The sequence below is a fragment of the Asterias rubens genome, chromosome 5 (genome assembly GCF_902459465.1).
Source record: "Asterias rubens chromosome 5, eAstRub1.3, whole genome shotgun sequence".
Classification (NCBI taxonomy): Eukaryota; Metazoa; Echinodermata; class Asteroidea; order Forcipulatida; family Asteriidae; genus Asterias; species Asterias rubens.
The window spans coordinates 8,096,709-8,111,532 of NC_047066.1; the positions used below are offsets into that span (position 1 = coordinate 8,096,709).

Below are 14,824 nucleotides of genomic sequence, written 5' to 3' on the forward strand. Positions count from 1 at the left end.
GTTTTTATATAGCACTTTTCCCGCCCGAGGGGTGTCTCAAAGCGCTTCCGACATTAGTAACCCTGGTCACTGGGCCTTAAATCATTCCTTAAACCATCTCAGCTTCCTTGGGAGTATACAGCCTGTGCGCAATGTATGCGCTACTCAGCTAAACCAACCACAAGAACCATCTGTGCACTCACAGGTACCCATTTACCCCTGGGTGGAGAGAAGCAATTATAGTGAAGTGTCTTGCTCAGGGACACGAGTGTCATGACCTGGATTTGAACCCACACTCTGCTGAACAGAAGCATCAGAGCTTGAGTTCGGTGCTCTTATCCACTCGGCCACGACACCCCACTGTGAAGTGTTGGTTCTTAGAAGAGCCTCAGTCGACATTTTCTGATAGAATCAATCAGGCCTGGATTAACACAGAGGCCACAGCCTCTTTTGCCCTGGTCTTGGCCTTGGTGCTCCCTTCAAAAGTTTCCCCATAGACTTTTAAGGACTTTTTTTTATGAAAATGGCCTTGTCCTCTTAAAGACACTGGACACCAAAGACATGTCTTCTCACTTGGTGTATCTCAACATATGCATAAAATAACAAACCTGTAAAAATTTGAGCTCAATTGGTCGTCAAAGTTGCGAGATAATAATGAAAGAAAAAACACCCTTGCCACACAAAGTTGTGTGCTTTCAGATGCTTGATTTCAAGACCTGAAATTCTAAATCGCACGCTTAGAGCTTAAAAAAGGGACCATTATGTCTGCTGCCAGCATCTCAAGTCTCCCATTGACGATGTTGGTTGCAGGTCTTCAGTTACACAACGTCGGTGACATTAGCTATCCTTTATTTTCCCTTTAAGAATTTGCACATCCAAAAATGTGTACAGCTTTAGAGTTTCAACCCTAGCAGAGAAAGTGAGGCCATTAATATAAAAAAACATGTATTTATACCATAGGTCATTTCGGTTGGAAAGCAATTTGTAACAGGTAATTCTATTTACAATCAAGAATTGTGATTAATTTCTAAGATCAGTTGTTAAAGACCAGTCTAGTATTAAATGGACAAATTCAATTATCTTTGTTTGTTTGGTTTTGTTGTTGTTGTTTTGGTTGTTTCATTTTCATCTGTGGCATTAATTGGATGCAATGTTTTGTAAAGAGACATTCTGTTGATTATAAATTTGTTCACTGTCCCTGAACCTTTTTCCTAATGAGATGAACAAGTTTCCCTTGCTGGGATTAAAAGTAAATGAAGACGATACACTTGAGTGGTGTTTCTGAGCAAAATGAAAGTTTGTATTAATAATAGATACTGGCTGTTACATCCCTCAAGCATTAAATTTTTCACCCTTATAGCTTAGCCCGGGCCAAGGGCTATCAGCCCTTGACTACAACCGAAAGAGTGTTATGATTTTTCAAAAGAATTGTTCACACAGATTTACACATTAATGTGATGTAACCTTCCTGTGGGCACATCCTGCAGGAAAACTTTTAGGTTTGATTTCTGGTAGTCCAAAATACAATATCTTTGAAAACAGTGGACAAAGTTATTCTCTCATTTATGTGAATCTGTTCTTTATTTGACAGTGAATGTTTGTCCTTTATTGCAATCTTATTTGGTAAATTATATTAAGGTTTGGAAAATTAAACGTGAGCCTATAATTAATTTTTATTGAGTCAAAAGGTTCTATTTAAAAAAAAAAATACCCAAGCATTGCACATAGTAAGTACATGGCATGAGCCGCTGAAATAATTTTATGGAAATTTGAAAGAAGTGCGCCCTCTCTTGAATCCAGAGAATCGCCGTCGTGTGACATGACCCAGACGCATATGGGGGAAACTCTACGCATAACTCACACCGCTGGAAATGGTTACCAGACTAGCAGTTGATTTCTTTCTTGGCAATCCACGAACCGCGGGAAAGGCACCACCTCACTGCTTGAATTTTTTACAGGATTATCACATTCGGAAGGTTTGTTAACCCATTTGCTTTTAATGTATAACATATCGTTCTTTTTTATATAGTGTAACAAGTTGTTTCGGGATTCCTTCGGTCATTTGTTTATTATTGTCAGGGTCATGGCTTACCTGTTTGAACTGGTTCGGCACATTTTCAATAATTCATTGCGCCATGTCACATTGAGTTAAACGTGAGTTCGTACGGATCATGCGCTGAAGAAAGATCATCAAGTCTTTGTTATCTGCAAAATCCTCAGACATCCGTCAACTGTAAGGCTAGGAAATGTTCATTTTTGTCACAAATATTTATACACTATACATGGTTATGATTAGTTTTGGCTTGTATTATACCGATAGGTTGTTTTTTCTTTGTGTTTTGTCATGACTGGATGGACGTGTTTGAGCGGTCGTGGATTCTGATCATTCGAAATACAGTCCATCTATGCATTATTTTACTGCCATGACAGATGAGATAGTTGTTTCGTATTGTTCATAAAAGTAACTGTTGCTACTGTGTTTATTGTTGATCGTCGGGAACAAATGTTTGTTTGACAGCACAATGTTTTAACAGTACTAAATCGAAAATATACTAAATGATACTTTTTCGATGAAGAAAAAAATGTAAATTTAGTATCTCAAAAAAGAGAGCTCGTCTCGAGTTGATCGAAACCAAACCTCCACTTCATTCAATGAACTTGAAAACACTTCACATCAGGGCCCAATTTCATGGCTCTGCTTACCGTAAGCACATAATCGGCGCTTACGGAAGCAGGGAATTCTGTGCTTACGGCAAGCGTATTTCACGGGTTTCACGGGCTTCTGCGCGTGCGTACTCCACGTTACTACTATACTACTCTAGGCATTCGTTACTAGGCATTCTACGGAAAAGTTTCCGTATGGCGCCACCACTTTTTCACTCGATATGAAATTATATAGTATCTAATTTACCTCAATGAGATATCCCTTTTTGTAAAAATGAGTGAAAAAGTGGTGGCGCCATACGGAAAGTTATCCCATTCTACGCTTACAAGGGTAGAGCAGAAACTCGGCTTGCATGTAAGCGTGGAATCGCGATCGTAAGCACAGAATTCGGCGGTAAGCAGAGCCATGAAATTGGGCCCTGGTCTTGTGAATGTGAATGAAATAATATATAATTTACCTCAAATCAAACTCAATGAACTATCCCTTTTTCTTTGTAAAAATTAGTGAAAAAGTGGTGGCAGGATATGTAAAATTTATTCCTCTGAAATTCTACTGAACTCCAGATAGAAAATTTACTAACTAGTTACTAGGCTAGAGGGTGTTTCTTTCTTCATTGAACTTATGTTGTTAGGATAGGAGGAGGTTTTGAAGGAAAAGTTTCTGTATGGCGCCACCATTTTTTTCATTTGATATGAAGTAATATAGTATCTATTTACCTCAATGACAATAATTAGAAACGTCTTTTTGTAAAAATTAGTGAAAAAGTGGTGGTGCCGTACGGAAAGTTATCCGGTTTGAAATTGAAAAAGTTGATTTTATTTAATTATTCATTCCAGCAAACACATTGACATAAACCACTGAATGAAAACCTTTTTTTTTACTAGAAGAAAACAAAATGACAAAAGAAAAGAGCAACAGTTTGGGTAAAAAAAAACTTCCCGTAAACTCAGCAGGACTAAAGACGACTGGATAGACATGGCAGGAATGGCAGGGGGACTAACAAAACAAATTAAAAGAACCAACAAAATTCTTCAATTGACCAATACATGGAATCAAGACAATAACATTGAACATTTTTAAAATCATCTGTTGAAATATGTGTACACGATACATACATGCATAACCTGTACGCAGTTAATTCTGTGCACACAACCCAAGCAGTTGAATGGTATCAAATGGTTGGTCAGTTCAGTAATTGAGGCAATTGCCTCCGATGCCCCAATTTCCTCATAGATGTGCCCTTTATCAAGGAGAAACAACCTTGGATTCCCTGCCCTCTAAAAACCAAGCACCAGTCCTGGTATTTGGCCCTGATAGCCAACCATTGCCACCAGCAGTTAGCAAAACTTTAGACGGCGATTTTCTGGAAGTCTGGTTGTCACAAAGACTTCATTCATCTCTTTAAAATTCAGTCCAGTGTGAACATTGTTTGTTTTGTATTTTTTGTCCCTGTAGACACTTCTGCAACCATGGCGTCATTAGGTATGGGAGGTCAAGAAATGCCTGATCCATCCAAACCAACAGCAAAGTTCAAGGTGGAGTATTTCTTTGTATTTGTCCCCTTGCCTTTGACCTTAAAGGCAGTGAACACTATTGGTAATTACTCAAAACAATTATTAGCTTAAAACCTTACTTTGTGACGAGTAATGGGGAGAGGTAGATAATATTTTTTTAAAAATGTGAAAAACGGCTCCCTCTGAAGTGACATAGTTTTGGGGAAAGAAGTGATTTTCCACAAATTTGGTTTTGAGACCTCACATTTAGAATTTGAGGTCTTGAAATCAACCATCTAAACGCACACAACTTCGTGTGACAAGGGTGTTTTTCTTTCATTATTATCTCGAAACTTCGACCACCAATTAAGCTCAAATTTTCACAGGCTTGTTATTTTATGCATATGTTGAGAACACCAAGTTAGAAGACTGGTCTTTGACAATTACCAATAATGTCCACTGCCTTTTAAGGGTCGGGTACTTTTTGTACGACACAAAGCACATTTTCCACAGGTTTACATTAAGCTTACTCGGTTTGAAGATAATGATAGGAGAAAGCTTCCCTTCAAGTATTACTTGCTAAGGTGCTGTAGTTTTTAAAAAATTAGTAAACAAAAATGTCACGAAAAAAATTATTGTCTCAGGAGACGAACTGTAAATTAGCACACACACAACATATTTATGCGTTCATGTGCCCACGACTCTCCTATTTGTTAGGCTATGGAGAAGGAAGGATGAGGACCCATGATGCAGTTTAAGTTTATGAGAGAGTACCTAGATTTATTTTCATCTTGGGTGATCAGGTTGGTGTGGCGGCATCTTTACTCGCCTTCCGTCTCTAGCACCCGGTTTGAATCACACAGGAGCATTATGTGGATTGGGTTTTCATTTTTTCGTTCAAAAGAGCTCGGAAAAGTACAGAGTCAGTGTATATGGGTCAACAAAGATTAATAATTATTTGATAATATGGCTTGGTAGATAATGTAACATGTTCTTTCTTTGATGCACTCCACAGCTTGTATTAGTCGGAGATGGAGGTACGGGGAAAACAACATTTGTAAAGCGTCATTTATCGGGAGAGTTTGAGAAGAAATATATTGGTGAGTCAACTTCATTAATGTTTGGCGCATGGAGGCAATTTCCTCTATCACCCCCATGAAGTATAGGGCATGACTTTGAAGATGGGTCATTGAAAGTACAAGAAGGATTAAGTTAACAAAAAATTGTTTTAAATAAATAAATAAATCCGGCCTCTAAGTAGTTGTGTCAATGTTATGTTTTGTTTTGTTTGAATTTTGCAAATTCTAACCGCTCTGGTTTTGTTAATCCATCAGCACCATAGTGGAACCAGTTTGCTAAAGTGATTCAACTTTCCCTGATGAGCCTGTTGTATATAAAGTACAACTTGGCATTGGACGGGAGAGTTGTACATAATATCAGTTAACCCTAGGGTTGAAGTTTAATCAAGTCTCCTCTTTTTTAGGGAAATCAAAACAGTGGTAGTTAAATTTAGGTGTACTAATGAGTTTTATGACTGAATAATTTTGATTGTTTAAACTATGACTTAAAGACACTGAACACTATTGGTAGGGCCACTGATTTTCCGCGATCGCGGAAAACGGACGGAATTCGCGGAATCCGCCCTTTGAAACGGAAAACGGGATTTCAGAAAATTTGATTTTTTTTTTTTTTTTTTTTTTTTTCTTGACGCCAAAACTATTGAAATTGCATTCTTTATTAAGATTCTTTTTGTTAAACTAAAAAGGCATCAGAAATCAGACCATTAAAAAGTACGAGATCGTAACTGTGGATCATTCTGTTCTACTTCACACCATCCTCAATGTTTACACACATGATGTACACACGTTGTTAACATGGTTAAGCGAAGGGCATTATTCGCGGCACGTTTTTAACATTTTTTGTTCACCCAAATTGCATTTTCTCCCTCTCTTCTACCAACAATAATACACAACCTAGCTTACCTATGATCTATAAGAACACATACAATGTTTTTTCATCTCGGAAAGGTCTAAAATAAAACCGTAAACTGTCAACATTCTGTCGCCAAAGCGAAAACAAAATGGCTGACATTTTGTTTGTGGATGGAGAATGGTCACGTCCATAGACTTGTTCCCAAGTCTTTGATCATGCTGAAACAGCGCCCTCTTGTGGATACACTCCTGTCATTAGCCTACAATGTGGCTGATGCAGAGAATCAACTGCAGTTTTAGACTTGGAATCAAGTCTATCTCATCATGTGCATTGATACTGCAGTCGCAGTGCAACCTTTTTAGAACAGCAGTATACAAAATAATCCACAATTATAAAAAAAAGTATTTTTTTGAAATTTGTCAGTTCAAATGAACATTTTACGAAGTCAACAGTGCAACTTATCTCAAATTGATTTTTATAAGTGTGTCCCTGGGTATTAAACAACCTTTTATCTAATTAAAAAAACATGAAACGGAATTTTTTGTGCCTGAAACGGAATTCATGTTTTGGCCAAACGGAATTTGCACTTTTCTGAAACGGAAAATCAGTGGCCCTAGATAACTGTCAAAGACCAGTCTTCTTACTTTGTGTATCTCAACATATGCATAAAATAACAAACCTGTGAAAATTTGAGCTCGATCGGTCGTCTGAGTTGCGAGATAACTATGAAAGAAAAAATACCCTTGTCACACGAAGTTGTGTGCTTTCAGATGCTTGATTTCGAGACCTCAAGTTCTAAACTTGAGGTCTCGAAATCAAATTCGTGGAAAATTACTTCTTTCTCCAAAACTACGTCACTTCAAAGGGAGAGGTTTCTCACAATGCTTTATACTACCAACCTCTCCCCATTACTCGTTTCCAAGTGAGGTTTTATGCCAATAACTATTTTGAGTAATTACCAATAGTGTCCACTGCCTTTAACCAAGTAATGACAAGATGCAACAGGAAATGTGTTTGGTGGTTGGTGTTTGTCCACAGCCCAAATCAGTTGAGTTGAGTGTAGCCCTCATCTTGAAGTGAGGTTAGGTGATGTTTCATAAAAAGGGGGTTTACTTAATATTATTTTTTTATTTGTCATAAACTGTTTACCTTTTATTATATTTGTCTATTACAGCTACCCTCGGAGTAGAAGTTCATCCCATCAAGTTCAACACAAATCGTGGGGTTATCCAATTCAATGTCTGGGACACAGCTGGGCAGGAGAAATTTGGCGGGCTACGTGATGGTTACTACATCCAAGGTAAGCCCACAATGGGAGATTTTTTTGGACGGTCTGTTTTCACAGGTCTCGCCAGTAGTGCGCGTGGTGAGACCTATGTGCGCAATAATAGACCTTTTCCCAAATACAATTGCGCAAGCGCAGACTGTTGAATGAGGTGCATTGTGGGATAGATCTGGATCAAATTTGATCACCAGTTAGACCATAATGCACCTAATTCCAAGCTTTACATGCGTGCCCCAGTATTTGCGAAAGGGTCTATGAGCCGTTATGTCTGCTGCCGCCAGCATCTCAAAAGAGAAAGAAAACATCGCCTATGTCACAACAAACTTGGTTTGGTAACCATACCAAAGGGCTCGAATGTGGTTTTGGGAAATCCACAAGACCATAAGGCTTGTAGCTCATTTGTTTAACATGACCAGGAGAGAAACCTGATGACACAGTTAATCTTGCATTTAACTGCTTTTATATGAACAAGCACTAAAACATGTAAAGAGAAGATTTATCTCATTTGTCTTTATGTTATTAAAGACCCTGGACACTATTGGTAATTGTTAATGACCAGTCTTCTCACTTGGTGTATCTCAACATTATGCATAAAATAACAAACCTGTGAAAATTTGAGCTCAATTGGTCTTCAAAGTTGCGAGATAATAATGAAAGAAAAAACACCCTTGTCACATGAAGCTGTGTGCTTTCAGAATCTCATTCTGAGGTCTCAAAGTCAAATTCGTGAAAAATTACTTCTTTCTCAAAAACTACGTTACTTCAGAGGGAGCCGTTTCTCACAATGTTTTATACTATCAACAGCTTTCGATTGCTTCCGGTGCTTGTTACCAAGTAAGGTTTTATGCTAATTATTTTGAGTAACTACCAATAGTGTCCACTGCCATTAAGTGATTACTCAAAGAATTGAAAGGTAATGTATTACACTCACAGTCAAACATATTTAGTGGCCTCCTGACGTTTCAACCTTAGCAGAGTCTTTCTCAAAGGCTAATTTGTTTTTGTTAAGATATTACACAGTGATGTATTGTTATTCATTTGAAAGCCACAAGAACATCTGAATTTAAGTTTTGACATGTGTTTACTGGCCCAATAATTTGGCAGTTGTACTTTAATATCTCTGAAAGTTTAACCGTTGTTAGACTTACTTGGGTAACAGGCTTTGGTGATTCTGTGAAAAAAATGAACTACATCTATGCCTGATTTTTTTTCAGGTCAATGCGCAATCATCATGTTTGACGTCACGTCCAGAGTCACATACAAGAATGTGCCCAACTGGTATCGGGATCTCACAAGGGTATGCGAGAACGTCCCCATCGTCTTGTGCGGGAACAAGGTTGACATCAAGGACAGAAAGGTGAAAGCCAAGACCATCACCTTCCACCGGAAAAAGAACCTCCAGGTAAGATTTCTAGACCCCCGGCAGAACTGGGTCCAACTCAATAAAGCCTTTTTGAGATTTTGCGGACACAATGCTACAACACCTGTTAGGTTTGGTTAAATTTTTCTGTGTACACCCAAACCAAATAGTACTCTCTTATCATATCCGCCATACCTCAAAAAGGCTTATAGAGCGGGCTCGTAGCAGAAAATATTGCTTAACAATTTTCTGCTTGGCAGAAATAGCAGGATACCAGTCCAAAATTGTACACTTGACATGGTTGTTTTGCTGGTAAAATTTTTCTCTAGCAAGCAAAATGTTGTGCTTAGCTGGGTTTTTTTCTGCTTAAGCAGCTCTGTGAAATTGGGCCCTGGAAACAAGCTGGGTGTAAAGGCTTTGTTTGAACATGATTGGAAACTACCTGATGACATTTGAGTAAGGTGCCCTCGCTCGGCTGAGAGTAAAATCAAACCTGCTCATTGGCCACTCCTGTGCTGAGCATGTATTTTTGTTTCAATTGTTTCATCATTGTATTACCTTGTATTACCTATAAAGACAGAGTAGATTAGGTCTCCTTTTTTAAGAAATTTGTTTTGTTTTGTTTGAATTTTGCAAATTCTAACCGCTCTGGTTTTGTTAATCCATCAGCACCATAGTGGAACCAGTTTGCTAAAGTGATTCATCTTTCCCTGATGAGCCTGTGTATATATAGTGCAACTCGGCATTGGACGGGAGTGTTGTACATTCTTAATATCGGTTAACCCTAGGTTTGAAGTGAAATCGTTCCCTCTTTTAGGAAACATGGTAGTTGTTTTAATGAATGCCTCAAAAGTCCAACTAGTGAGAATGTTTTAACTGAAACGGATAAGTATTTCAAGGCGTGCACATCGACCAATCTATTGGACTGTCGTAATGTTGCATTGAAACATTCAAAATACTGTTGCGCATATTCACTCTGTTAGAATTGCTCCTGCACTTCGGCACAAAGATACAGTTAAGCGGGGACTCCAATGATGGTCCTATGGATAGTGGGCTTGTGCCCACAGGAATGTTCGTTTGCGCCCTTGGTGAACTTGCAGATGAATGACAAAACAAATTTTGTTTGTTTTTCACCTGAAAATAACTTGGCATAGGAAACGGGAGAGAATTTTTATTACCAAAGCGCACTGGTTTTATTAATACAATTCTGGAAAGTTCCAGGTGCCTTTCTCAAACCTTGGCTTGGGCTCTGGCTCCAGGCTTCGTGTGCTGATGTTCATGCAATACGCACTGCTTCAAAATGCAGGTTAAAGGCAGTGGACACTATTGGTAATTACTCAAAATAATTATTAGTTTAAAACCTTACTTTGTAACGAGTCATGGGGAGAGGTTGGTAGTATAAAACATTGTGAGAAACGGCTCCCTCTGAAGTGACGTAGTTTTCAAGAAAGAAGTAGTTTTCCACGAATTTGATTTCAAGACCTCAGATTTAGAATTTGAGGTCTCGAAATCAAGCATCTGAAAGCACACAGCTCTGTGTGACAAGGTTTTTTTTTTCATTTTTTTTTTTCATTATTATCTCGCAACTTTGACGACCAATTGAGCTCAAATTTTCACAGGTTTGTTATTTTATGCATATGTTGAGATACAGCAAGTGAGAAGACTGGTCTTTGACAATCACCATTAGTGTCCAGTGTCTTTAAAGGCAGAGCTGCGAACGCAGCGCGCTGAGCCCAAGCGCCAATGTTTGAGAAAGGCCCCAGGTGAATAGGTCCAATACACAGGGTACACAAGAGGATCTAGTCCTTTGACAGGCAATCATAGAGCAGTGTATTCTAAAGTTGGTTAATGATGGAACATTTTGCCCGCAGTATTACGACATCAGCGCAAAGAGTAACTACAACTTTGAGAAGCCGTTCCTTTGGCTGGCCAGGAAGCTGCTCGGAGATCCCAACCTCTGCTTCACAGAGATGCCTGCTCTCCAGCCTCCAGAGGTCCATATAGACCAAAGTACCATGCAGCAATACGACAAAGATCTTCAGGTAAGTCGACACACTGCTTCGTAAATACTAATAATTGAGTTTTTTATAGCGATTTATTGCACCCAAAGGGCGTCGGTTAAGAGCACCGGATTCAAGCTCTGGTGTTCGATCAGCAGAGTGTAGGTTCAAATCCCGGTCATGACATTTGCTACGCAAAGTTGGGGAGGTAGTGCTTTCTACCAGCCAGGTTTCTGATTGATGATACCCAAGCCTACATCCGTATTGACTGTAAAGGGGGTAACCCTGTTTCAGCCCTTGGAGTAGGTGGCAACGGCCTCTGGAAAAAACAAAATTGTAGCCCACACCTTGAAGTGGCCTTCAGGCCTTGTGTGTCTGGCGAATTGCGTAAACAAAAATCTCAGCTCCCTGGGAGTATACAGCCTGTGCTGCCAAAAATGTAGCGCACTAAGCTAAATCAATCACAAGAACCATCTCTGCCTTCACAGGTGCCCATTTACCCCTGGGTGGAGAGAAGCAATTATAGTTTAGTGTCTTGCTCATGAACACAAGTGACACAACCGGGACTCAAACCCATGCCCTGATCTGTTCGGCCACAACACTTCAATTTTTCATAAATAGGCGTTGTTCAAGAGAAAACATGAAAATGTTGAAATGGATTACTCACCGATAAAGACATAGTAGATTAGGTTTCCTTTGTGCAAAATTTGTTTTGTTTTGTTTTGTTTTGTTTGAATGCTGCAAATTCTAACCGCTCTGGTTTTGTTAATCCATCAGCACCATAGTGGAACCAGTTTGCTAAAGTGCTTCAACTTTCCCTGATGAGCCTGTTGTATATAAAGTGCAACTTGGCATTGGATGGGAGAGTTGTACATTCCTAACATATTAGGAATTATTAAGGTTTTTTGTGACAATCCTTCAATTGTTTGAGTTTTTGTCCCCCTTTGATCTGATATTTACTTAATCTCAAGTTTGAGTAAAACTAAAGGTTGGATTTAATAGTGCTCAGGCCTGTGATTTCCTAGAAATTTACCGGATTTCAAGATTTTCAGTTGATGAACTTGCTTAGCACTGAAAAATCTTGCAGAGCAGAAACGGGTTACCAGCCAAATTCTATGCAATGTGAAATTTTTGTGACTGGTTCCTCACCCATCACTACTTAGCAGAATGATTTGCTAAGCAAGAATGGACAACTTTCCTTCTAACCACACTTTCAATTCTCTCTCTTTTATTTTCTTCACTTCGACAGGAAGCACAAAGCACAGCTCTGCCAGATGATGATGAAGATTTGTAAACTAAGTAGCCCTCCCAATCTGTTTAAAACAGCTTTATAATATTATTTGGATTTCACTTAAAGAAACTAAATATTGTATTTTCCGTAGTGTGACAAAAAATACCCACATGTACTTCTTGTTCCCAAAAAGGATAATCTGCGATGTTGATAAGATGAGTTGAAAATGGATTTTACCTCAAAGCCTTGATCCACCTGGCATAATCTATTTCCCAAAATGAGCGAAAAATGTGTCCATCTTGAGTGGAATGTTTCAGTTCTGGAGCCATCAAAAGGAGCAAACGGCCACATGCACCAGGCCTGGAGTTTCATCTTTTAAGAGGGCAAGGCCATTTTGATTTCACGAAGGGCAATCCAGACAACTCGTTGACAACTCGTCTTTAGTATGCGTCTTGGTGTATTTGTGAAATTGAGCCCAGGCTTTCAATGTTTTGATCAGGGTCTGCAGATTTGGGTATTGACGAGATAATGAGCCTTTAACATCTCAGACTGAGTTTCTGGAAGACTCTGAAAGGTACCTTGTAAATAACCAAATAGGATAAAGGGTCACTGAAGTTGTTTAGAAATGCTACACTTACTTTGAATTAGACTACAGTTAAAATGTTATTTTCAGGCCATGGCAAAGTTTTGCACCTCAACAAAAATTGCGCCAAATACATTTCAGCATTTTTGAAGAAAATTATCAACAATTTATTTAAGGCGTGGTGTTCATTGGCTACAACATAAAATTCTTCAAATTTGATTTTAAAGCACCGTAATTACGCTATTTACTGCATATTTACTTTCATAAACCAGTTAAGAACATTGAGTATGGTACTAAGTTGTGTAATATTTCTTACCTTGGATTCTTTTGATGGTGAAATCTAGAAATCTGTTTAAAGATTTTAATCCTTGTTGTCAACATTGTTCTACAAATGCAAAAATCATTTAAACCACACAAAAGTCTCACTTTTGAACCCTGAATAATCTGTGATATAATCCCTCCTAAATTGTCCTGCTAATCCTGGAAATATGCAAAAATTGCTCGTAATAAAAAAAACATTCTCGTGATGAAATCGCAGATTCTATGCTTTCGGTAAGCAGAGCCATGAAATTGGACCCTGATTCAGAAGTCGTACAGATTACCTCAGAACAAATGGGGGGGGGGGAACACCCCCAAAAACTGCATTTTGTTTTTGAGAAGACGCTACTTAATCCAAATGCACTAACCCTTCTGTGATTGTTATATTAACATTTTCTGATATTGATCCAAATACTCATTTTTACAGAATTGCTGGGTCATCTAGAGTCATTTTTATGTTTCTAATTTGCAATGGTAATAAAGTGAAAGTTCCTTGTTAATATACCTCTTACTTTAAAGTTTAGCGCGGAACTGTATTGTTAAATGCAAATTGTGAAGTATGAACTTTTTTCTTTCGTTTTATACAGTTTCACGTAGAATTGTTTCATTTCAAATAGAAGTCTTACAAATTTTGTTTACAAAACAAGGGTTAAGCTGACCTTTACAAAAAAGTACAGGATAAATGCCTTTGATGGGTTCAAATTATGTTAATTTTTACTATTTTGATATTTGCCTTGGGATAAACAATTTATATGGAATAATTTCAAGCGGAGTAGTCATCCCTGTGTGTATATAGTCCTGTAGTAAAACAAAACAAACAATGTGAGGTGCTGTTGTGTAAACCAAGAATAATTGTGTCCGAGTTTTGTTTTCTTGAAGTCGAGGCCCTGTCAAAATTGGCGGCAATGGCTGTTGGTTGATTGCGTTGTGAAGTTTTGGACGTATTCACAATTAGCAACAGACAAAGAGAAATTGTGTCTGAGTTTTGTTTTCTTGAAGTTAAAGGGTCTGGGTACTTTTTGGAGGACATAAAACACAATGTCCACAGACTCATTAAACTCGCACGGTTTGAAGATAATGATGGTAGAAAGCTTCCCTTAAAATATTACTTCATGAAATGCTGTAGTTTTTGAGAAATTGGTAAAACGGGAGATGCAAATTATTTTAGCATGTAAAATGTATTTGTGTAACATTGCTTCACTCATTTCTCAAAAACTACAGCACCTCAGTAAGTAAAACTTTAAGGTAAGCTTTCTACTATCATTATCTTCAAACGGTGTAAGTTTAGGGTAAATCTGTGAACGTTTTGTGTTATGTGTTACAAAAAGTACCGAAAACCTTTCTAAGGCCCTGTCCAAGTTGGTGGCAATGGTTACTGCTGGATTGCTGCATTATCATGTGTTGTGAAGTAGCAGACATACTTCACAACACATTGGGTATATTAACAGTCATAGCCGTGTAGCTGCTAGATCATGCGCCTAATAGGCAAAGACTTCACCTGCTTCTAGTTACATAAAGTTGTGAATGAGCCACTGGTTTCATTAAACAAATACATGTACATCTGTAAGAAAAGGTTATTGCTTAAAGGAACACATTGCCTTGGATCGGTAGAGTTGGTCATTGAAAAGCGTTTGTAACCGTTTGTTATAAATTGCATTTTCCTTTTACCTCGTCAACTAACACGGTCGGCCATTTATGGGAGTCAAATTTTTGACTCGCATAAATGGCTTACTAACGCTTTTTATAGACCAACTCGACCGATCCAAGGCAGCGTGTTCCTTTAATGCTTTCCATACCATTATATAACAACTTCAGTTGACAACACTCGACCCAGAGCTCAAAAGCGATTTGGTTTTTAAATCATGTTACAGAAATCAGACCTTTCCAAGGGTAGTTTCAAATCCCACTTTAAAAGCTGTAGTTTTGTCCATGTTCACCCTCTGTAGTAAAACTTAAAATATTTGCACAGATAAAGACC

General features: G+C 38.3%; 1 protein-coding gene across 2 annotated transcripts; it reads left to right on the top strand.

The window, feature by feature from the left end:
* The first annotated feature begins 1,847 nt into the window (after positions 1-1,847).
* Positions 1,848-12,032, top strand: LOC117290364 (GTP-binding nuclear protein Ran-like). 2 transcript variants are annotated; one of them, XM_033771723.1, is made up of 7 exons: positions 1,848-1,955; positions 4,100-4,179; positions 5,153-5,237; positions 7,244-7,369; positions 8,569-8,756; positions 10,586-10,756; positions 11,964-12,032. In XM_033771723.1, the coding sequence occupies exons 2-7, from the start codon at positions 4,114-4,116 to the stop codon at positions 12,006-12,008; spliced, it is 681 nt and encodes a 226-aa protein (XP_033627614.1). In that variant the 5' UTR covers positions 1,848-1,955; positions 4,100-4,113; the 3' UTR covers positions 12,009-12,032. The 2 variants fall into 2 exon arrangements, with proteins under 2 accessions (XP_033627614.1, XP_033627615.1); XM_033771724.1 differs by lacking the exon at positions 1,848-1,955 and adding an exon at positions 2,095-2,212.
* Positions 12,033-14,824: the final 2,792 nt, after the last annotated feature.